General features: G+C 45.5%; 1 protein-coding gene and 1 long non-coding RNA gene across 4 annotated transcripts; one reads left to right on the top strand and one right to left on the bottom strand.

Moving 5' to 3' along the window:
• Positions 1-294: 294 nt before the first annotated feature.
• On the top strand, positions 295-21,504 carry BMF (Bcl2 modifying factor). Of its 2 annotated transcripts, XM_015864879.2 has the most exons (5): positions 295-416; positions 1,706-1,870; positions 2,782-3,102; positions 4,078-4,241; positions 17,391-21,504. In XM_015864879.2, the coding sequence occupies exons 3-5, from the start codon at positions 2,787-2,789 to the stop codon at positions 17,490-17,492; spliced, it is 582 nt and encodes a 193-aa protein (XP_015720365.1). In that variant the 5' UTR covers positions 295-416; positions 1,706-1,870; positions 2,782-2,786; the 3' UTR covers positions 17,493-21,504. The 2 variants fall into 2 exon arrangements, with proteins under 2 accessions (XP_015720365.1, XP_015720366.1); XM_015864880.2 differs by lacking the exon at positions 1,706-1,870.
• Positions 5,017-11,809, bottom strand: LOC107314972. 2 transcript variants are annotated; one of them, XR_004307389.1, is made up of 3 exons: positions 11,695-11,809; positions 7,248-7,447; positions 5,017-5,317 (listed from the first exon to the last, which is right to left on the bottom strand). It is a non-coding gene; the product is annotated as an uncharacterized LOC107314972 (long non-coding RNA). The 2 variants fall into 2 exon arrangements; XR_001555693.2 differs by lacking the exon at positions 11,695-11,809 and having other exon boundaries at positions 7,248-10,191.
• Positions 21,505-21,873: the final 369 nt, after the last annotated feature.

Genomic DNA, 21,873 nt, shown 5'->3' with positions numbered 1-21,873 from the left:
AGTATTGTTTGCTCCACCAACGACGAGCGGCGCGTGAGCGGTGACACCGCGCACTTAAGAGCAGCCCAACCCTACGCTAAGTGCGGCTGAGGAGCCGAGGAGGAACATCAACACTTCCAGCATCTCCGGGCCCGGCCGCGCCCCCAGCGTCCCGCCCTGCTGCGTGCCCGTGCCCGTGTCCCCCGCCCCTCTCTCTCCCCGGGCCGCCCCCCTCGAGCCGCTGCCGCTCGTTCCCCCGCTGCCCATTGGCCGCCGGGCGGGGGCGGGCCGCGCTGGGCGGGGGCGGGGCGGCCGTCAGCTGTTCGCGGTGCACCCGGCGGCGGCGGCGGCAGTTTGGCGGTGGGGAGGCGCGGTGACGGTCCCCCGTCACGGGGCGTCCCCATCCCCGCGGGACGCCCGGCCCGGCCCGCTCGGCGGTGAGTGAGTGAGTGAGTGAGTGAGTGCCCGGGGAGCCGCTTCGCCGTCAGGTCCGCGGGCGGCAAAGTGCTGGGGACGGCGCCGCCGGGGCGAGGGTGCGCCCCGAGACGGCCGGGCGGAGCGAGGCACAGAGTGCGGCGGGGCCGGTAACGTGCGTGTGCGCCCGGGGACGGCGATCGCCCCGCTGCCCGTGCGTGGGAACCGCGCGGGACCCTCGGCCGCCCGGGCTCGCTTCCTTGTAGCAATGCGGCGTGAGCGGGGTCGGGGAGGAGCGCGAGACCGAGGGAGCTGGAGGCGGCTCGGAGCCCCTCGGGATGCGGGGTGCAGCGGGGAGCCCTGGACACCGGGGCCGCGATCGTCTCTCGGGAGGAGGGAGAGCCGTAGTGTCGCGGGGAGGGAGGAGTTAAGGCGCTGCCGGTGCCGGAGCGAGGGCGGCCGGCTTTGTTTTGGACGCTGGCACGCACGTGTGCTGAGCCCTCCCCCGGCTCCGCCGCGCCGTGTCAGCGCGGGCATGTGACCGCCGCACCGAGGAATCCCATTGACGCGCCGCTGGGGGAGCGCGGCCGGGCGCTGCGTCCGCTGCTGCTCGGGCGGCTCGCGGTTCGGCCGCCGGTCGCTGAGCGGTGCGCTCCGCTCTTGGGAAGGGCTGAAGTGAGCTCTAGGGTACGTTGTCCTCCAGCTGCTTTGGCGTCCTGTCTGCAGCGCTTCCTAAGTGCTCTGAAGGCTGCCTCGGCTGTGGGAGGACCAGTAAATCTTGCTCTTTGTAACCTCCTTTTGTGAAGCGTTTGGTGCCTTTGTTGCACTTTATTGTGATGATCGTGTGTGTCCCAGTGGGGCCCTGACGGATTAGACTTGGCAAACCTTGCTGTGAAGATAAAATACGCGATCACTTTGCCTCTCTGTCAAATGTGCACCCACGGCAGAGCTGGCAGATCTGTGCCTCTGTCTCAGGACCTGTGACTCCCTTTGGTGCGCTGCCCTTAAGCCACTGATGAGGTTGTTGTGAATGTTACACGAAGGCAGCATGGCTGTCATCCATCCCTGGTGCTGCTGTCCTTTCTGCAGGCTTCCTTTGATGCTGGTGGAGAGCCAAGTGAGCTGCTGGGGTGCAGGAACCCCAGTATATGCCCCTCAGCTGAGGCCCTGCACACACGGCTCGTGACCCGCTCAGGCCCTTTGTCTCTTCTCACACACTGGTGTGTGAGTGCAGCTCACCTGGGGGGAGATGGGAGACACAAGGGGAACACTGAACACATTCTTATAAAATTATTATTAATGTCTCCTTCAGGCTTGAAATTCCTCTTGCTAGTCTTCCGTTCTGTTAAATGCTTCGCAAACCAGAGCAAAGGAAGAGACGTGAAGAGTTGAATTTCACTGCCTTGTTTGGAACTGGGTGGAAATCCTGGAGATGGATCTCTTAGGAGACTGTCTTCCAATGGGGTTAGATGCACAGGTAACAGTAAAGGGACTTGTGGCTTTCTGGAAAATCTGCTTCTAATTACTCTATGTTTGCAAAGAGCTCTGAAACAGCTATTTAGGGTTTATTTGAGTTCTTTCCTCCGCCATCTTTGTCCCATTTTGTGCTGTAGCAGAGCTTGGGGGCATTTGCTATGGTGAACGCAAAAGTCCTGCTCTAAAGCTTGACACTTAACAAATGTGATTTTGTTTGTTTGTTTTGTTTTCCTCCTTTTCTTTAGTAGTAGGACAAACTGATACACTGACATTGCATGTAGCCTTAAGGGTGAGAGGGGTAATGAAGTGGCTGTGTTGCCAAGTTTGGGACATGTCTTGACTTGAGCCAGGGGAAGAAATGGGAAGTTGAAGGGAAGGTTGATTTACATTGGGAAAAGCTGTCGAGAACTTCACAGGAACAGCTTTGCCAACTCTTGTGAGCTTTGCAGCCACTGGGGTTTCTTAAAAACCTGGCCTTGCAGCCTTGTGATTATGAGCTCTATTTCAGCAGATGATGGGGGAAAAAGTGAGTGGGGCAAGCCATACAGTTCAAGTAGAGCAGGCCAAAGCAGAGCAACTCCAAAGAAGCTGACTGGAACAGGGCAGTTTGAGGGCATGGGGCTGTTTTTACAACCAAGTGTCTTCAGTTTGTGTTGAGGTTGGGGGTTGACCTGAGAGGAGTCTCAGACACGTGAAATTTGGCTCTCTGGCCAGGCACACAGACTTTCCGCAAAGCCCGTCTTTACCGCTGAGTCTCTCACCTCTCATGCCCACCCAGATGGACTGCACTGGGAGGGAGGGGGCAGCAGACGTGGAAGCAAGAGTTGTGTTTTACTGTTGGAGCAGAAGGCATTGTCTCCTGGATGTGATTCTCGTGTCTTAGCTGTTTCCTCAAATGTCTCTTTATTGCAGGAGCAATGGATCGCCCCAGCTACCTGGAAGAGGACTATTCTAGCCTGGATGGGCTGGACGATGACGTGTTTCACTCTGATGACTTTGGACTTGCAGGTCAGCCTGGTGAGATGACTGCAACTGGCATTTTCACACAGAACCAGTCCTACAGCTGCCTTCTGGGGAGGTTTCAACTATTTCCCCTCACACACTGCTGTGGTCCCGGTGTCAGGCATCCTGAGCAGCAGGACAAGGCAACTCAAACACTCAGCCCATCCTCCTCCAGTCAGGATGTTATGTTGCCTTGTGGAGTCACTGAAGAGCCCCGGAGACTCTTCTATGGTAAGAGCACTCCAACATCACCAGCTTCTCAGCAAGGAAACTGTCCCTCCAGCACTCCCCCAGTCAGGCAGTTTCTTTCGTTAGAGCTTTAACTTAAAAGACTTAAATTATTTTTGCTTTTTTCCTATTCCCTAAAGAGCGGCAACTTGTATTTTCTTACCCTTGCTTATTGCAGGAATTCAGCACTTGCTGGTTGCTTTTGCTGTACTTGATACGTCTACTTTTTTTTCTTTTTCACTTTATTCTGTCACTTTATTTTGCTGCCAGGCATTAAAATGTTCACCATCCGCCATAGCCTACCATTTACCTGCTTTTTTTTTTTTTTAAAAAAAAAAAACCTCTTGTGCTACTCATCCACATAAGAAAACCTCCTGAAAGTTTGCAATGAAGAGAAGAAAATGCAAAAAATTCCCACCTAATGGGACAGACTTTAGGCTCTTTACTGGAATTAAGCATGTTGAATAAGTAGCACTTTACTGGTAACTGATGGGACATCATTCAGTATTGTGTACTCAGTCCAACCTTAATTCAAGTCAGTCCCACTGAACACCCAAGAAAACAACTGAGAAAAGTCTGAAGGCATAGCACATACAGAAAACCTTAAAGGGGGACAACTTAAGGCAATGATGTTGGAAGAGATGTAAAACTGTCATTAAAGAAAAACGAACACCTCTGCACTCGTCTGAACCATAAACAAGCAGAAAGAACCAAGTTGAAGATCCAGTCATTTGATTAGGGGAAGCAACACAATGTTATGCTTAATTGTTATAAATCTAATTTAAGCTGAGCAAATTAAATCTGTACTGCATGCATATGGTGTATGTGGTCATTGCTTGGGCTTTAGAAACTGGACTTTAAAATGAGTCAAAAAATCAGGATTATGTGCAACTCTTTCTGTATGCCTGAAGTGTAATACTGAATAAAAGAACTACTCTTTGTGCTAGGAGAATGACTCTGCTGGTCTTTGTTTTGTAGGGAATGCTGGTTACCGCTTACATGTCCCTCCAGTTGGCTTTGCTTTGGATCCAAATCTCCAAGAAGAGCCTCAGGAAGGTCAGCGGGAGGCACGTACTGAGGTGCAGATTGCACGGAAATTGCAGTGCATTGCAGACCAGTTCCACCGGCTCCACATACAGCGGGTAGGGTGTTTCCAGAGGGGATGGTGGGGTCTTTCTTATCCAAGAGTGGTGCTCCAGAAGATTGGCTCCAGGCTTCAGCTAAGCAGGCTGTTGCCTAAGGCAGCCACGAGCTGCCAGTAGTGACAAAACAGCATGGTATACCTATGTATTTTGCTCATGCTAGATTGATGGATCACTGTAAAAGACTGGCAGGTAGGGGGAAGAGCATGTATAGAACTGCACTTATTGTCTGGGAGGGTAGCTGCTGTTGTCTGCTATTCTGGCTCTCCTGGTTCATCAGCAACAGGGTCACTGATGCTTTCCCTAGCATTTTACTTTTCTTCTCCGCTCTCCTTACCTCCATCATCACGTCTTCTGTGGTACAGCTGGTTGTCTGTGACTTGTGTCAGTTCCTCATTTTGGAGATGACAACAAGCCTAGAGTCTGTTTTGGCACTCCTTGTTGTCTAGGGATAGATGTCTCAAGTAATAGAGTGCACTATGATCATGCTGGACTTGCTAGCAGCTCCTCTGTGGGACAGTCCTAGCTGGTGTCTCAGATTTGTGACCAACTTCCTCACAACATAATAGAGCTGTAAAATGCCATCAGGTCTGAAAAACAGAATCTTGTTTTACTTTTCTTTAAAAAAAAAGAAAAGAAAAAAGAAAAAAAAGTACTTTGCTGTTTTTTAAAGAAACAAAAGCCATGTCCCTTAAAAATGTAGATCCTTTCTCCATTCTCCCTTCCTTCCCCTACTGAATGGTAAACAAGTAGACATCCCAGCCATGCAGAGATCGGTGGCCAGAGTTCGGCAGCACTTTACTACTTGTATGCAAGTCCAGCAGGGTGTTGCAGTTTGTATCCAACTGTGCATATGAAGAAGTTGACACTCTTGCTGACTTCAGAGAGTGACTTCAAAAGCTTATCTCATTCCAAATGTGTTGGTGTTGTTAACTTGAAGTCTGTTTCAATTCTTTTCAAAGGTAAGTGAGGAGCTCTGCCCTGATCAGAGGATGTGGCTTGTAGGAGGGCAAAGTTTTAGTTGTCTCTGTGATAAGAAAGAGGGAAACAGGACTCTTCTTAAGGGGATGTTAAAGCTGTAACAGGAAGATAGAAAGGTGAATTGGGCTATGAATGTCATTTTGCAAATCACAGAAAACGATGAACAACCTCAAGCTTTTTAGCATGTGTTGCTGGTTGAACGGGGTTTTCCCCAGCGACACCTTTTCATCGCAATAGCTATCTACAGCCAGATTGTCTCAGTAAAAGGAAGGCGAATGTCTCCAGAGTGGAGGAGCCCTGGAGTAAAGTGGTGGAACTGGTTGTAACTTGACCCCTTGCATCTCGGGGACTAAACTCATATCTATGCCTTGGAAACGCATCCAAGAATGCCCACCCAAAGCAGCGCTCTGAAGCTGCCCCTGCTCTGGCTTTTGCTGCCTTTGGCCGCGGGGAGCTGCCAGCCTCCTGCGCTGTACGCAGGGCTGCGGCTCGGGCTGCCCGGCCAGCCCCAGTGCGTGCCGGCCAAGCATGTGGGAGAGTTAGTAAACAAAGGCGTCCGCCTGCACTACCCAATCCTGCAGCCAGCGGAGGAGGAGCTCTGCCGTCTTTGTTTGGACTGGAAGAGCAACAAGTTGTAAAGGGGGGGAGCTGTTCAGCCATTTACGTTTGAAAACAAAACCGAAGAAATCCAGAAACGTAACCGAGGATGGAATAGTTCAGCCAGTGGTTCTCCACAGCCCGACCCTGGGACAGGCTTTGGCATTCGTATCTGCTGGGGGATTCTTTCTCGTTTGTCAGGGGAACTTCTTGCTGAGCCACATCGTAGTGTCTGAGGCACTGTTCCCCATGGAGTGTTTTGTTGACATGTCCAGTCCCCTCCAAGCCCTGCATGGAGGATTTCCTATGGCTTTTGGCATGGCTTCATGCAGCCCCTATGTCCTGTGTGCAGTGACTTTTTGCAGCCTGCCACTGAGGAACTGAACAGTCTGAATCTGGAGAGGCATGGACTGGCTTGACAATGTGTTGTGGGGCAGTCTGGGACATGGAAAACCAGGCTGTCATCTGGCTTGCTGCAAAACTGAACACAGATTTGGATGCCCCATTCCAACCTGTCTCAAAGTGCCAGTCATAATCAGCTTCCCAAAGTGATGTCTAGAATCAGATTTAGAAAACCACAGAGTTAGTCACACCACTGTGGTCTTGTGAAGTCCTGAGAAAGAGCATGTCTGGTTTTCAGCAAGCTGTGCCTCTTCTTGGGGACTATAAAACATCTTATCTGGGAACTTGTGAAAAGAAAAAAACATGCTCTCATTCAGCAGGAGTTAGGAGAGACTTTCAGTGTTGGAGTAATTCATGTGGCCAGCTCAAGAGTTGCCCTCACTTGGCTCTTGAGTTCTGTGAGACACTCCAGCAGTTCAGGTATAGCGCTCATGTTACTCCTGCAGCAGCAGAGCTGTGTTGACACAAAGGCTGTTGGTCGTTCCCTGGCTGTGAGAGGGAACTAAACAGGCAATTGCTGCTGAGGTTGACGTCACTGAGTTGTCATTGGACTCAGCTGCACGCACAATCTAACCCCATCCCACACTGGGAACCCGAGAGAGTCACTGTTATCTCTTCCCTGTGCTCTCTGGCTATGTGGTGTTTGTTTTGTGGTTCTTGGCTATGCAAAAGATTTTTGGGTATGCGCCTCATAAGAAGAAGAAAGTTGGCCACACCTATGCTTGTTTTTGGCATGTACACCATTTCAGGGTTTTATTTCCTAATAATGTATTAAACAGAATACAGTGGTTTAAAACCTGACTTTTTAATCCTTAGAACAGTGTTACAGCAGTAATACAACATTCCCTAACACTCTGTGGCTTTAATCTTTTTAAGGTGCTGAATTTATCATAGGAAAGACTTGAGCAAAGCTCAGTGTTTGTGAGTATCAGAGCCTGCCTAGAGATTAATCCACTTTCAGAAGGGCTCTTCAGAATGACATGCAAAACTATCTATTTTCTAAAGCTCTTTAGAGGCAGCCCTTACCTGTCTGAGACTGTGTAGCCTCTGGCAATGCTTCCTCCATTCCACATTTCTTGCTCTGCCTCTTTGAAAACAATGCACAGCTGAGTCATGTTTTCTCTGGGAGAACCCAGCACCAGTTGCATTCCTCTTCATTTGGAGCAAGCATGCGTTTGCCATGGTATCTGTCTGCCTTCTGTCTGAGTTGCTGACTGTGGCCCAGCCTGTGACATAGATTGAAGGGTGTACTTGGTGGTTGTAAGGAACAGAGCTGGGCTTAGGGTCCCTGTTGGTCAGTCAGTCAGAAGGGATGTGTTGCCTTTGTCTCCTTGTCCAGGCCGTGGCAACAAGTACTCAGGCTGTTCCACAGGTCCTGAGTGCACTTGACCTCTTTTGCCTTGAGGAGAGGTTTCAGTTTTGCCTGACAGTGAATTTCATGATCTGCTGCAGCGCTGGATGGAATGTGACTAAACTACAGGCTGCAGCAGCAGTGCAGAGCTGCCCTATAGGAGAATGTGGATTATGTAAGACTGAGATGGATGATGCTGTATATCAGTGTCGCACCCCTGTGCTTTGACATGGATCTATTCAGACACTGAAAACTACAGGTTGTAACAGATAACTATCACAGCAGGCCGCAGCTTTGAGGGCACCTTTTTTTTTCATGTCTTCTTCGTAGTGATCACTTCATGGGGAAAACGAAGTTGTGCCTTTAAGAGTCAAGGAGTAGTAGCCTTGAACAGTTCTGGGCTCCAGTCCAAGCAGAGCCACTGACTTGCTGTATGACCTCAGACAAGTCTCTTGACCTCCTTGTGCTTCAGTCAACCCATCTGGAAAGCTGGGTTTTAAAAAAAGCTGACCCTCAATGAGAACCAGATGCCGAATCAGAGCTGAGCTTTCTTGAGTAAATAAGTGCATTACAAACAACAACAAAGCCCCTTTCCAGCACATCAGGAATCCTGCAGTTGATTAAGATATGCTGACCATGCACAAAGAACCTCTCATGAATTTAGCTATAGAAAATGTTATTTCTGACAGTTCCCAACTTGATTCAGCAGATAACTCTTGCTGTCACTGTGCAATGGAGCCCAGCAATATGTGGAGTCTGGATGCCTGTATCCCTCAGTTGTGGACAAGCTACCAGACTTGTACCATTTGTCTCAATTTAATGATACTGAAAATGTAGGGGAGGAAATGTTGTTTTCCTTCGAAAGTGAAACTTGTTACATGTTTGCATATTTTTCCCCCTCTATGTCTCATGAGAATTATTGAGGCCTCCTCTGAGATACCTTTGCTTATGCAATAGGGAGCCTGGGTGTCTTGTCAGAAGCTTCTTAGTTCAGCATAGTGGGTACACAGCACCACCTGCGCAATTGTTATCCAGAACTCCAGTGGGCTTTCTCCTTTGCATTCTGGGAATCTTAAACTTAATTTTTTTACTGTATATATATATATATATACAGAACTTTTATATATATATAACTTTATATATATAAATTCCCAGACTGGCCCGCAACTGAGCCTATAGCACCAGCAGCTCCTTTCCTTGTACCTGCAGTCTCTCCGAGACTTGGGGTAAGTGCTTTCATTTGTTTCCTGAATAGGTTTGTACATCTCAAGATCTCTGCTTCTGGCTACTGTGGGCTGGTCTCTGTTGCTGCTGTACACAGCAGTGATCTCCAGTTCAGCTTTGCTGACTGTGGGATTCAAGCTGGTGCAGGGCTTGAGCGTCTGGCCAAGTGTGCAGGAGCACGGCATGGGAGAGTACCAGGCTGAGAATTCTCTAAGTGGGTGAGCCCAGTGTAGAGAACAGGGGAGAGGCAGGATATGAAATGGGTAAAATTGAGAGGCAGAGCTATACGACTGGAATCCTAAGCCTGAGGAAAGGAGTCTGCTGGGAGAGGAGCTCACACAATTGGTGGAGTCAGGATCTTGAAATGGGAAAGTGGAGGCAGTTTTTATTATTATTATTATTATTTTTGCTTAATTTTGTTAGATTTCTTCAATCTCATTAGCCAAATTGAAAAAAAAAGAGATGAGCTTGGAAGTACTTGTCCCCTTATACATACAAATGACATGGCAACCTGTTGCCCCATGCCTAATGCCTGTTCTGGTGCTTCCTAAATCTTGCTCCCTGTGAAGCTGATAATTTGACATTAGGTTACAGAAACTTGCTTGGCCCTTTTAGTTCTGTGCTAAAATAAAATACTTTGTTGCACAAAGGATGGAAATGAAGAGCAAGAACACAACGATGCCGCTGTATAGATCCATGTTTCTACTATATTTTGAATTTTGCTTATAGTTTTGATTTATTTTCTTCTAAAAATAAAATAGCAGAACTGTGAAGGGTTCAAAGGTAAAGAAGGATATTGAAATCTCTTTGTAAGAAAGGAAAATGGGCTAGGACAGATAAGCCTAAGAAATATACAAGGCAAGGCAGCAACATTAATCTGAAATCAGAAGTGACATGAAGTTGTGGATAAACTCACTTCTCCCAGTACAAGAACAAGGCAAACTCAAGTCAAGCTAGTAGGAGACAGCTTGAAGTAAATAAGGTAGTTTTTTCTGTGCAATACATAGCTCTGGGACTCTTTGTCAAGAAAGACTGCATCCCTGTGCTTTACCTGGGCTCAGGGGTAACTGGAACAAGTTTATGGCTATTGCAGGGGTCACAAGGTAAACAGAAACCAGATCTGACTCAGGAAGTTGTAAGCTCAAAACAGTTAGATGCTGAAAGAGTATTAGGGGGAGCTATTGCATGTACTTGCCCTCTGCTTTTCCTCAGACAGCCACACAAGGCTGCTCTTGAAGACTAGGCTGTATGAACTCAATGCAGCAGTTGCATGCAACTGTTACACATGAGTTTAATAAAGAAACAAAACTTTGGTGTCAGCATAATCTGTTTTTTTTTTCCCTCTGCACTTTCATCTGACAAAAGACTAAAGTGTATTACATTTGTTTCTGTTTTTTTTTTTTTTTTTTTTTTTCTGCTAGAAAAAGTGGATAATGTTAAAAAAAAAAGTGAAACTTCTTGCCTGATTCTGGTAGAGGAACTGGGCAGAGGACAGGGGAGTCTGGTGACGGGAGAGAAGTGAGGTCTGTGTAACAGGCTGCTGGGAATCCCTCCTCCTGGGGTACTTCCAGGCAGTAGAGCTACAGTCTCAAAATAACACAGTTGCACCCTCTTAAAAATATGAAATATTTTCTGGGACAGTACAAGTGAAATATGGTGAGGTATTCTACAGTATTTCTAGCATCACCTGATGTATTTCTATGTGGGTTTTTTGCAGGCTGTGCTGCATTTCTTCAGCAATGCAACAGCTGAGAAATCATTTTTCAATTTAGAGATAGTTACATTTAATATTACGCTTATTTGTTAGCCTGGGAGAGTAGGAAACACAGGTTAAAACTTGTCTGAGATCATGCAGTGATCACAGATGAGAACCCAGCAATTCAGCCTACAGTCCTCTGCTTAGGTTGGTCGATCTTATGAAGATACTGTTGTCTCTTGGGAGGATGATGAGATACTTGGAGTGATTATTTCTGGTAGGAGTGTGCACGTTTGCATTTTACCCAATTAAATTTTATGGTAGAAAGATGGGGAAGTGAGGGTCCAACTGCAGAGTTCTCCTTTGTTTTGAGCCAGTGAAGGGGAATGTCCCACTAGCCTTTTATAGTCTGTTTTGTTTTGCTGTTTGCTTGGTGTTTTGTTTTTTTTCTTGGTAGCTGCCATTGCCAGTGGCAAAATAGTCTTTCTGAGGACCGCGCCACAGCCAAAAGAATAGCAGTCTAAAAATAAAGCAGTGAAGCAACTTCTTTTACCCCAAATTAGTCTTTCTGATGTAACCTGTTACCCGAGGCTGGCAATGGAGAGCTGCAGCCACCTCCCATAGTCCCCGGAGCAGCAGCGAGCCCCTGAAGGCTGCACTGACCCCAGCGAGGAGGAGGCGAGGGGTGCAGTGCGTGAGAATGGCTCTGCCGGGCAGTATTTGTGCTGTGGCTGCCGTGTTTATATCGCTCTCTAAATTTAGCCTGTGAGTCATCCGAGCTGCTGACGAGAGGCGGCTGTGCCCGCAGGCTGCGGCGCTGCACCTGCCTGCCCCCTGCTCCCCCTGGCGCGGGGCAGCACGGCCGTTGTGCTCATCCCCCTGCACCGTTGTCCCACGGAACTTCCAGAGCTTTGCTCTGCTGGAAGCCTGAGGTGTGCTGTAATCACTAGGGGGTGTTTCCCGTGCGCTGCACTGTGCCTCAGAGCCAGTTTAAGTGCAAAGAAAACAGATCTGCCTGTTGCCTGGATGTGAGGTGCCCTGCTCCTGTGCTCAGCCTGCACAGCAGCAGACGGGTGGGTGGCCTGCAGGTCTGAGCTGCACCCTGGATCCCAGAATGGAGGGGAGCGAGCCCTGCCCAGGCACAGCTCTGAGGGCAAGGCAGCACCAGGTGCAGCCTGTGGAAATACAGGACCCTTATTTACCTTCTCCTTCCCGCCTCTGTGGTGGAAAATAACTCTCCGTGCCCCAGGCTGGTGCTATGGGCCTGGGAACGCGCTGGCCGGTGGCTGCCCTTCCCAGCACGCAGTCAGCTGGCTGTTGCCATGGCGCCTGTCTGCTTCCACTTCCTGCAGGCTCGGCCCAAGAGGAAGGCACGGACCAGCAGCTGCCTGCTTGTTTGTGAGCTACAAGGCAGCCCAGAAAGGGCTCACCTGCACCCGAAGCAGGTCTGGGCCTGAGGCCCGCTGCCCACAGCGGTGCTCCTCCTGTCCATCCTCTGCCTCACACCGTGTCCCTCCCTGCCAGTTTTTTTCTGCTCCTGTGCAAGGAGGAGAACCCTTTCTCTGCAGGAGCACTCACACACACTGCTTATCTCGCTTTGCAAGACAAAGCCCCTGCTGGGGCTCTGGCCGAGGAGCATTGCTCAGGAGAATGTCTCCCTCAGCTTCAAATATTGCCCTGTTCAGCAGAACCAGAGGCTGTTCGAGTCAGGACATTCCCTGTCCTCTCTCTGTGCTGCCATGCTCTTCCTCCTGTTGTTCTCTGTTACTGTCTCCTTTTTCTTTCTTTCTTCTTCTTTAAGTACATGCATTATTCTTTGGTCATTAGCAATCACAGCTGGAAAGACCTGAATTTGATTTCCATTTCTCTCTCCATCCGTGGGGGACATCTTCTGTAACCTCTGTTGCTGTGGGGACTGTGACTTTCTAGTCTTTGTGCACTGAAGCACATTTTGTGGTAGCACAATGTGCCTCCAGCCACCTGGCAGCCACAACAGCCCTCAGCGATGAGTCAGCAGCTGTTCCCGGTGTGCAAGTATTTTTGTTTTCAGTGAATAAATAAAATCCCTACTACTTACTGCTGGTACTTGTATTAGTCATTGAAGAAAGAATGATGTTTTTATGTGCACATATGCCAGTATTCTTTTGCTACTATATTGCTATTTATGTTTGTATTTTAATCCTTCCAGTTGAGAGAGGATCAAAATTTGACCCTTAACCATCTCTAAACTGTGAAGTCAAGTCAAAAGTCACCCATAAGCTGAAGAGGGCAGACAGGTGCACAGTTCTCTATATGTGATAGGGATGTGCCATACCCATATACAGCATGTGCATGTATGATGAACATATTCTTCGTGTACAATAATGGCTCCTCTGTCAGATGGTAAAAAATAATAGGATTAATCTTTTAAACGTTCATGCCCATGGACTTGAGGAGCTGGCTGAGAGACAAAGTTTTCTTTAAGTTGTATTACCTGTACTGATTTTCCTTTGAGCACCATGTTCAAGGGCTTGGAAGGAGTAAAAACCTTTTGATATCTGGGGTGCAGTTTGATGGGTGCATACTGATATATACTGATAGCATGAAACAAATTAGGAGAATTAACTATGAGGAGAGAATAAATGTAAGGTCAGTTCTGCCTCCCTTTAATTTGCTTCCAGGAAAGTTGTTGTCACTTTGTTGTTTACCAGTTTTCTGGCTTTTGTCAGCACAGCTCATGCTGTAGGCTTTGCTGGTGCGCTGTTGGTGCTGCACAGAACACTTTTCCTGTAAAATGCCCTTTCCTTGTGACTCATTGAAGCATTCATGCTAACATCTCAGACAGACAGTCTCTTAAGGATATCCCCTTTAAAAAGCAGCTGCAATAGGAAATGGTTTTATGTGTTTCCAGCTTTTTGTTGACTTAGTGTTTTCACAACTGTAGTCTTGCTTAGCGTAGAGGGCAAAAAGAGCTGCTTTTGGTCTCAGGGAAGAAGGTTCAAAATGCTTGTTTCTGGTATATGGAAGTAGCAAAGTGTTCATCCCTGATACTGTGTTGCAGTAGTGAGACTGAGTGCTGAAATGCTGTAGTGAGGATCAAATCAGCGTAGCAAGGTTTAGGAAAAATACTGTCCCAGGCTGCAGTAGTCCTGAGTCTTAGAAGACTGCAAGAATTTACTTATTTACTTGAAACATACCACATCTGAAAAAAATTAGATGCAGAATTCATAGAGTCATTCTCCTGGTTTTTCTGTCCTCCCTGGCAGCTGAATTATACCACAAACACCAAGAGCAAATCCATAAACTTCCACCCCCCCCCCAAAAAAAAAAAAAAAATCTCCACCAAAAGGAAAACCACCAGTTCTAAAATATTTGAGTATTTTGGTCTTGGCAAAGACATTCCTAGAGAAAAGCTCTTGAAACTTGGAAACTTGTGAGAAGTACTTTTTTTAGGCTCAGAAGTTCTTTCCATAAATTGGTTTATCTATCTCTGTTGCAAATTATATCTACCATTTCCATTCTGTGGCTCTTATCCCATGCTGAATTGGTGCCACAGAAAGCAGATCAGCCCTGAAGTGAAACCATAATTATGAAAGCCCTGTTAGCTAGGCTTGCCCCAGATGGAAGCAGTCCATCTTGCTCTTCTCCTGAAGCTGCCTTGCTGTTGTGCTGGCACAAGCATTGATTTGACTATGCGATAGCATGGATGAGATGGATTAGGATAACCTGATCAATAGTAAAGGTAGTTTCTTTTGGCAGATCAGTTCTGGCCTTGATCATTTTCCTGCTCTGTTTCCCTTTCCAGTACCAGTGCAAGGTGAGGACAATGCAAGCAGACCTCTTCAGTCTGCGAGCCAGTGAAAGTGTGTGTGAGCTGCAGTCCCCATGGAAGGAAATGCTGGCTAAATATGGACCCAGGAAAATAGAAGGCCTGTGGTCTAAACATAAAACCTAGAAAGCTGTCCTTGGCCTGCTGGAAGGCTTAAGGCAGCGAGTTGCCTCATGCTCGGTTTTTTCACTCCAGAACAAAATGAACAATGTCAATATCCTTCGTAAAGTTGTTTGAGATCTTAGTTTTTATAAGCAGGGGGAAGCAGGTTGAAATGATTCTTATTGAGCTCTTCTTTGTATGCAAATTTCATTGAGTGTCTCACGCAAATAATGAGAAACATTTTAAACTAGAGAAAGAAGAAAAAGCTTTACCAAAAAAGTAGCTCAAGTAAGCAATGAAATTAACACAGGAGAGTGTGGATTTAAAAAAAAAAAGTTTAGCATTTTCATGAGTGCTTTTTAACTCCAGAATTGCTTTTTATTGTTAGAATTAGTGCTTGTGATACCACATCCCATCTGCTCTCCTGCAGGTCCATAACTCTTCTGAAAGTAGAGATATAAAACCTGTATTTACCAAACAAGACCCAGTACTCTGTTCAGAGTGCTCCTTTCAAACAAACAGACCAACAAAAACAAACAAACAAACAAACAAACAAACAGGAGGAGGAGAAGCTCTGTTCTTCCAATGTTTTTCCCTGCATATGGCCCTTACCTATCATAGTAATAAATAACAATTGTTTTTTCTGAGCTGCCATTTAAAACTTCAGAAGGAAACAGAATATTCAGAAATCTGCTGTGGTTTGTGAAAAGCCCAGAGCAGACCCCTACATGAACTGGGACATTAAATACTGGGATTTTTACACAGTGGTCATCCTGACAGGGTGCTGTAGTTGAAATTGCAGATACCAGATGAACTGAGATATGTTCCAAGTTTAGTATCTTTGACAGTGATTTTGAATCTCCACTACCAGTTCCCTGTAAGACACTTCTCTTTTGTCTGCCAATGGAATGAAATAATTTGCAAAAGTAACTGGATTCCCTTTGGAGCATCTGTAGTATGTTTATCCACTCTGCCCTCCAAGCATAGTTCGGTGCTTGTGGTAATTGCAGAAGAAAGTATTGTGCTTGCATGCTGCTTCACTGACATGTTACCATGAAGAAGATCTAAAGGAGCATTTAGCTTAAGCCATAATAGCTTGATAAATGCATGGTATCTAGATGTCATCAGAACATCAGGAACCGCGTGCGTGCTTGAGCAGGTTTGGAAGTGTGGAGGAGGGTCAAAAAGGTCTCTGGAGTTTGACAAGGAAGGACAAGCCTGGTCAAACTGAGAAGCGAACAGCAAAACAAAGAGCATCTTGATTTTTGAGAACAATTTAGGTGTTTGTTTGTAACCCAGCCCTAGAGGACAGTGTATGAACGACTGTTTTCATGTAAACCTAGCCATGTTTGGGCGGTCTGCATGGACTGAACCCAGGACTGGTTCCTTTGATATAGATGATACCAAGCTCTAGAGTTGCCATCTGTGGGTCACGCACCAAACACGATAATGTTTAAATGTGTGATTAGATCCATGCAAACTCTCAATCCAGGAGACAACTGGTAAGTCTTGAGGCGAAGGAGAATAAACCACTTCTAAGATGCAAGATGAGCACAGGTTTTCTGAAGCCAGTTCAGTATGTGATACAAATGGCACAGACCTATTTGTACCTAAATATGAATATAAATTAATATTTGGGATGGCTTTGGAGAGCTCATCTCTAATACACTATCTTCAGTTGCAGCTCTCCCCTATTTGTGATTATATAAAGAATGCCTTACAACCACGTTGTTCTGCCCTGTTGGGCTAATCTAAGTTGAAACATCTTGTTCATATAATGTGCTTCAGTGCTCTTTTATGAACTCCTGTGTACTGAAGCAAAGTTGTTGGAAATCAGTCTTCTGATTCCTTGTCTGCTGGGGATTGGGGGGAAGGGGGGAATCGGGGCTGGTTTGTTTTGTTTTCCAGAAATGATCAGTCCTGCTTAACAAATATGGAATTCTGGATGAGAAAACAAAGCCTGACTTCTAATAGAGAGCTGGTTATTGAGGTGAAATAGTATCTCGGGCTGAGCAATGTAAAGAGAAACCCACCTGTTTGTGTGAGATGCCATTAAAGTGCAGGAAGGTGGGGGTATAATAAGAGCCACTTTTGCAGGGTGATTACACATAACAAAAGAAGGGACAGTGTCCCTGCCCCAGAGCTGCATTATAGAGTCTGGTGTCCCCCTGAAACTCAACTCCCATGTTTCTTCCCTGACAATGGGACCTGAAATAACCTCTTGGTTTTGGTTTTTTGTGTGTTTTCAAGTATGTTCTTGCTTAAGGTTTAATTGGCTCCAGTCAGTAGGAAAGGGCTCCAAGGCTGATTATTTATGGCTTACTGTCAAAAGTGGCTATAAAAAGGGCAGTATTATCTTGGAGATGCTGGGAAGGAAAATGTGGTGGGGGGAGGGTGGGGGAGTGTGTGTGTGCACGAATGTGTTTTCTTGTACTAGATGAAATCAGAGTTTTGCTGTCTCAGCAGTGTGGTTTAAATTGAAGATTAACCCTTTGACCTTCACGGTGTCAAATCACTTACAGATGGATCACCAGTTATATTTTTACTTTTTTTTTTTTTTTTTTTTTTTTTTTTTTAACTTTTGGGGTGAAGGGGGGCTTTAAAAAAAAAAAAAGAAAGGAAAAAAAAAAGTTGTTTGTTCATGCAGCTGGGGCTTTTGAAAAGGCTCAGAAGCCAATCTGATTAAAAACAGCACTTGGCTAAACTCTGCAAAATCCTACAAGCAAAAAAAAAAAAAAAAGTTTAATCCTCTTGTGCACAATGCATAAAGGATCTGCTCTTTTCTTTTTGTAATGTTAGAGCTACAATTATTTCTGGAGAACTTATCATTTCCCTCTCCCCTCTCATCCCTTGCTGCACCCCCTTGTTATGCTGATGGGATTAAAGTGTCTGCTCTTGAAAAGTGTAACTGAGTTGTTATTGGAAAAGAGAAGTGGTATGTTGCAATTCTAGAAATATAAATAACTTTGTTTCAACTGTTCTCTACAGCATCAGCAGAACAGAAATCAAGTGTGGTGGCAGCTTTTTCTCTTTCTACACAACTTGGCCTTAAATGTGGAGGCGAACAGGAACCGCACTGGGCAGAGGTGAGCTTCACCCACCTGTTTCAGGCCACATCCAGTCTGCAGGGAGCACTGAACAAACACTGGTTCGGGGGAGAGACGTGCACACCGCCGGCCGGATGTGAGGACTCTGAAATTCTTATACTCGTCTTCAAGTTTGGGGTTTTATGGACTCTTCTTTGCTGCTCCCTGCCTTGTCAGGCGGGGAGCTCTTGTCCAACACTGTCGAAGGAAAGCCAGAATGTGGATGTGTTTGGTAAAGCTTGCTGCTGGTTCCCCGCACCGATAACCTCTGTGCAGGAGAGGCAGGTATTAGGCTAACAGTTTCCTCTGCCCTGTGTGTCACTCAATGATAGAGTGCAGGAGTGTCATTTTGACTGCTAGTTATAAATGATGTCTGAGGACTGATGACTTTGAACATCAAACGTACTTTGGGTATCTTCACAAGCAGAGATGATTCCTCCATGATGAAAGTTCTTTTTAACAATGGAAACATTTCAGTAGCTTATATTCAGCAGGTTACCAGTTTTCTGAATGGGTTTATTTCTTTGCATCTTACGTGAGAGAAACTGATAAAGAAATACAATGTCCTCAATCTTTCCATTGGGCACCAGTTGCAGCTCTCATGTGAAGTTATTCTTTGTCATTGCTGCCAACAGACCAAACTGTTTCAGTTGAATGTTCTTAGAAACATTCCTGGAGTTACTGGTGGCTATTAACTTCTGTCCCTCTTCACTTCCAGTTGAGTATTCACAATACCCGAAAGCCAGCATGAAACTAAAAACCATGGAATATGACACGTGTCATTTTTTCTACAATGCTATTGTAAATGCTTTTATTAGTTTTATGATGAGTGGTTTTGTTTGTTTGTTTTTCTCTCCTGTCACCATAATGTGGTTGGCTGGGAAGGCTTAGGTCCCAGGCGTCTGATTAGAATTGCTTTAGGATTTGACAGGAACATTAACTAGCAGCTAGTTTGACACATACACTGTACAAACAATCTGTCCATTACTCCACTAAGTAGTGTTTGGAGGCATATACTGACTAGTAGCAATAATATTATTTCATGAGAGACCTTCTAGTAGTTCCTAGTTTCTATGCACTCAGAAATTCATCCATGTGATTGATGCTATTGGATCAGCACAGGAAAATAACCCTACCAAAAGGATGCAGCCTTAAAGATCTCAGGCTTCCTCTGTGTAGCCTTAAATATCATTAGTTCACAAACCCAGTGGTAACTAGGGTAAAATATTAACAGAGAAAACAGTACAAACTTCATTTTTTTCAGACCACTTCCATATCTCCACTGCACGTTGTTGTAGATCTCAAATTACAAAACTAGCTTAAGGAAGATCTGTCCAGAGAATTGCTCTTTAACCCCATTACAAACGTTAACTTCAGCTGCTGAGAAATTTTTCTGCTTTTGGTCAACTCTGAAAAATAGGCATTACTGTATGAGAAGAGTAGTTGCACATACACTTTCTCCTCCATCCCTCTCTGCATATCCTTCTGTAATTCATGCTTTCTATGGTATTTCATATGATGTCATCGATGCACTATAGTGTATGATAACAATTTGCTGAACACATTTAGATGTGGACTTTCTCCCTCTTTTCCAGCTCTGTTTTCTCTATCTGCATCCTGCTTCATTGTGGCAAAATGTGCTTTAGCTCCCTGAAAGAGGTCTCACAGCCTTTTTTCACTTTCATATATTCACAATCACTCTCCTGCAACATAATGAGAGTTTGTGAGAAAAGCTTTTTTTCCTCCTTTTATGTTATTTTTTCTTTTTTCTAGCTAGGGCTAGAGTAATTTGTTTGTCCAGGATGATTAATAATTCATGCAAATGAATCTCAAGTAATATTTTAGGGGGCGGGTTTTAGGATGGGGGGAGGTTCTTGGGGGGAGGGAGTTGTTTTGTTTTTTTATTGTTTCTTTAAGCATGTGCACTACAGAGTTACCCAGAGGGATACAAGTGCTATCTGTTGCCGACTATGTTGCAGCAGTATGAGAAGCCACTCTCTGCCCATGTTTTACAGAGATGAGGCTTTCCATACCTTGCTTTGCACAGTCTGCTTGGACTAAACGCTGGTCATTGGAGAACAAGGACTTTAATAGGGGTAGGGGGAAAGCCTGAGGGGTAGTGTGAGAACAGACTGAATTGGGGGCCCATAAGAAACCCAATGCTAAGGGCAAGACTGTTAAAATGGAAAACCTTAAAGAGGTGCGCTGAGGCTCAGGGAGCAATGCAGCTGTGTTGCCTGCCAGCATGCTCTAGGACTCGATGCTTGCATTTTCCCACTCGGTGCCATTGCCCCTTTATTGGGCACTGTCACAGTAGATCAAAGCTTCATCATAACAGCCCCACAAACTATGAAAGACTCAACAAGTGCATCTGACACCTAAAAAAACATCAGGAGCTTTCCACTTCCCCTCTGCTTTGACTTGACTGTGAAACAGGCCAATAATGCCAGTATCTGCTCTGAATACGTAAGCTGGAAAGACAGGTCTGGTATTGGCACTTTCTGGTATTGCAACCCTACCAGTTATTCTAGGGCATAACTGTTCTTAATGTGGAGAAACAAATACCTGAAATTGTTCAGCAGTCAGGCTGACTGCCTGAATTGAACCACTTGGCTCAGGGAAAGACACAACTTTGCCAGTCCATATTTCCCATTGTAACAACAAACTTATCAAAATTGGTCATGCCAAAGTCTTTAGTTAAAATCTCCTCGAACAACAATACTTCATTGGAGACATAGAGCTACTCCCAGACAAAGGCTGACTTCCTGCAATACGCACGGTGGTTGATGTTGCCAGAGATTTGCAACCGCTGATAATATATTTGAATTATATTCCGTATCTGCGTATCTTGGAGAAAGGAAATATGCTCTGTCAACCCAAAATTCTTATTTTGCTCCATGTAGACGTTATGGGGCAGTCTGGTTTTTCACTTGAGGAAAAGGAGCTGTTTCATGCTTACAGTCTCACCTACTTGAAGAAATAATGGGTACTTGTTATTTATTTTTTCCTTCTGGCCTGGTCAGATGATTCTGTCTTCTCTGGAGGGTGAAAAGATTTCACATGTTTACTAACAAATACACAGATGTACATCACTCATGTGATCATCCTTTTGTTTGACACCCATCCTGTGTTTGTAAGGACCCTTCAGCATGAGGGATTGACACTGAGATCTTCTCAGAGAACCTCTTACAGTGTGACCACAGACACAGGCCAATTGTTCGGGGAAACACATCCAAGGAGCATGGATTAATTCTGTTGCTGAAGGAATATGATCAATTTTCTTTTTTATGCTAAGTTGTCTTCTTGAAAGAACTGGGATACTGTTTTTCTGTGACATAAAACTACAGTCTAACAATTATAGAAAACAATTGGATTTTCCTTCTATAAATACCTAATTTGAACAACCAGTTCTTAAAAACAAACAAACAAACAAACAATAACCTGAGCTGCTGATAATATCAGCAGTACTTAAATATCTTACTTGCTTTTCCCAGATCTTCAAAATGACTTCAGACCTCAGCTCTCTCCTTGAGAGATAAAGATCTTGGTGCCCCTACCCAACTTCTCACCCTTTTGGGCATCTTGTAACCTTGGCCATCCCTGGATCCAGTAAACCTGGTGCTAGTAGGGAATAGTTAATTTTACTTTTGTTTCCTGCAGTTCTTGAAAGCTGAGCCAGTAATCACAAAGTGACTGCCCAGGGATAGCTGCAAACTGCCATTAATAGGATACAAAAAAAGGCAGAAGATAAAATGAATTTGCATAGAAAGGATCGCCTTTGGATTTGTGTGCAAGGCTTCAGACTTCTCCCAGGGTGCTGATAATCTCTGGTAGCACTGAATTCCTTAATAACAGATCACATATCTCAGTTTAAGTAGCCTAGTGGGTTAGATGTTTGTCGGCTAAACTCTCTGTAGAAGAATCCTGAAAGAAACTTCCTTATCAGCCTTTGCTTTGGAGATGTGTATCAGCAAGGGACTAGAGTAGAGGAACCCAGTCCTTCTTAATATAGAAAGGGTGACTGTGAAGACTTCTCTCTTTCTTTCTATTGGCTGTTTGCTTTGTCCCTTCAAGCCTGGATTAAAGTTATATGAGATGTGTGCATGTGAAGTTAATACAGCCCAAGTTGTTCCATAGCAGTCACTGGAGCTATAGCCAAGGTTGATCTTCATTCTGTATGGGTCTTGGCACTCTTCTGGGAAACTGCATATCTGCCCATTAGTAGGTTTGGGAGATGGTTTTCCTTTTTTAAGAAAAAGGAATGTTACTTGAGGCAGTTGTTACAATGTGACCCTCTCGGCTCTGCAAAATTAGTTCCATCCTTCTGCTACTGGTCCTGACCAATATCTTTGCCGAAGTTGTAGGAATGGTGAGACTGTGACATG

Source organism: Coturnix japonica, chromosome 5 (assembly GCF_001577835.2).
Source record: "Coturnix japonica isolate 7356 chromosome 5, Coturnix japonica 2.1, whole genome shotgun sequence".
Classification (NCBI taxonomy): Eukaryota; Metazoa; Chordata; class Aves; order Galliformes; family Phasianidae; genus Coturnix; species Coturnix japonica.
The sequence above is the reverse complement of the archived record's forward strand: the minus strand, read 5'-3'. Positions and strand labels throughout refer to the sequence as shown.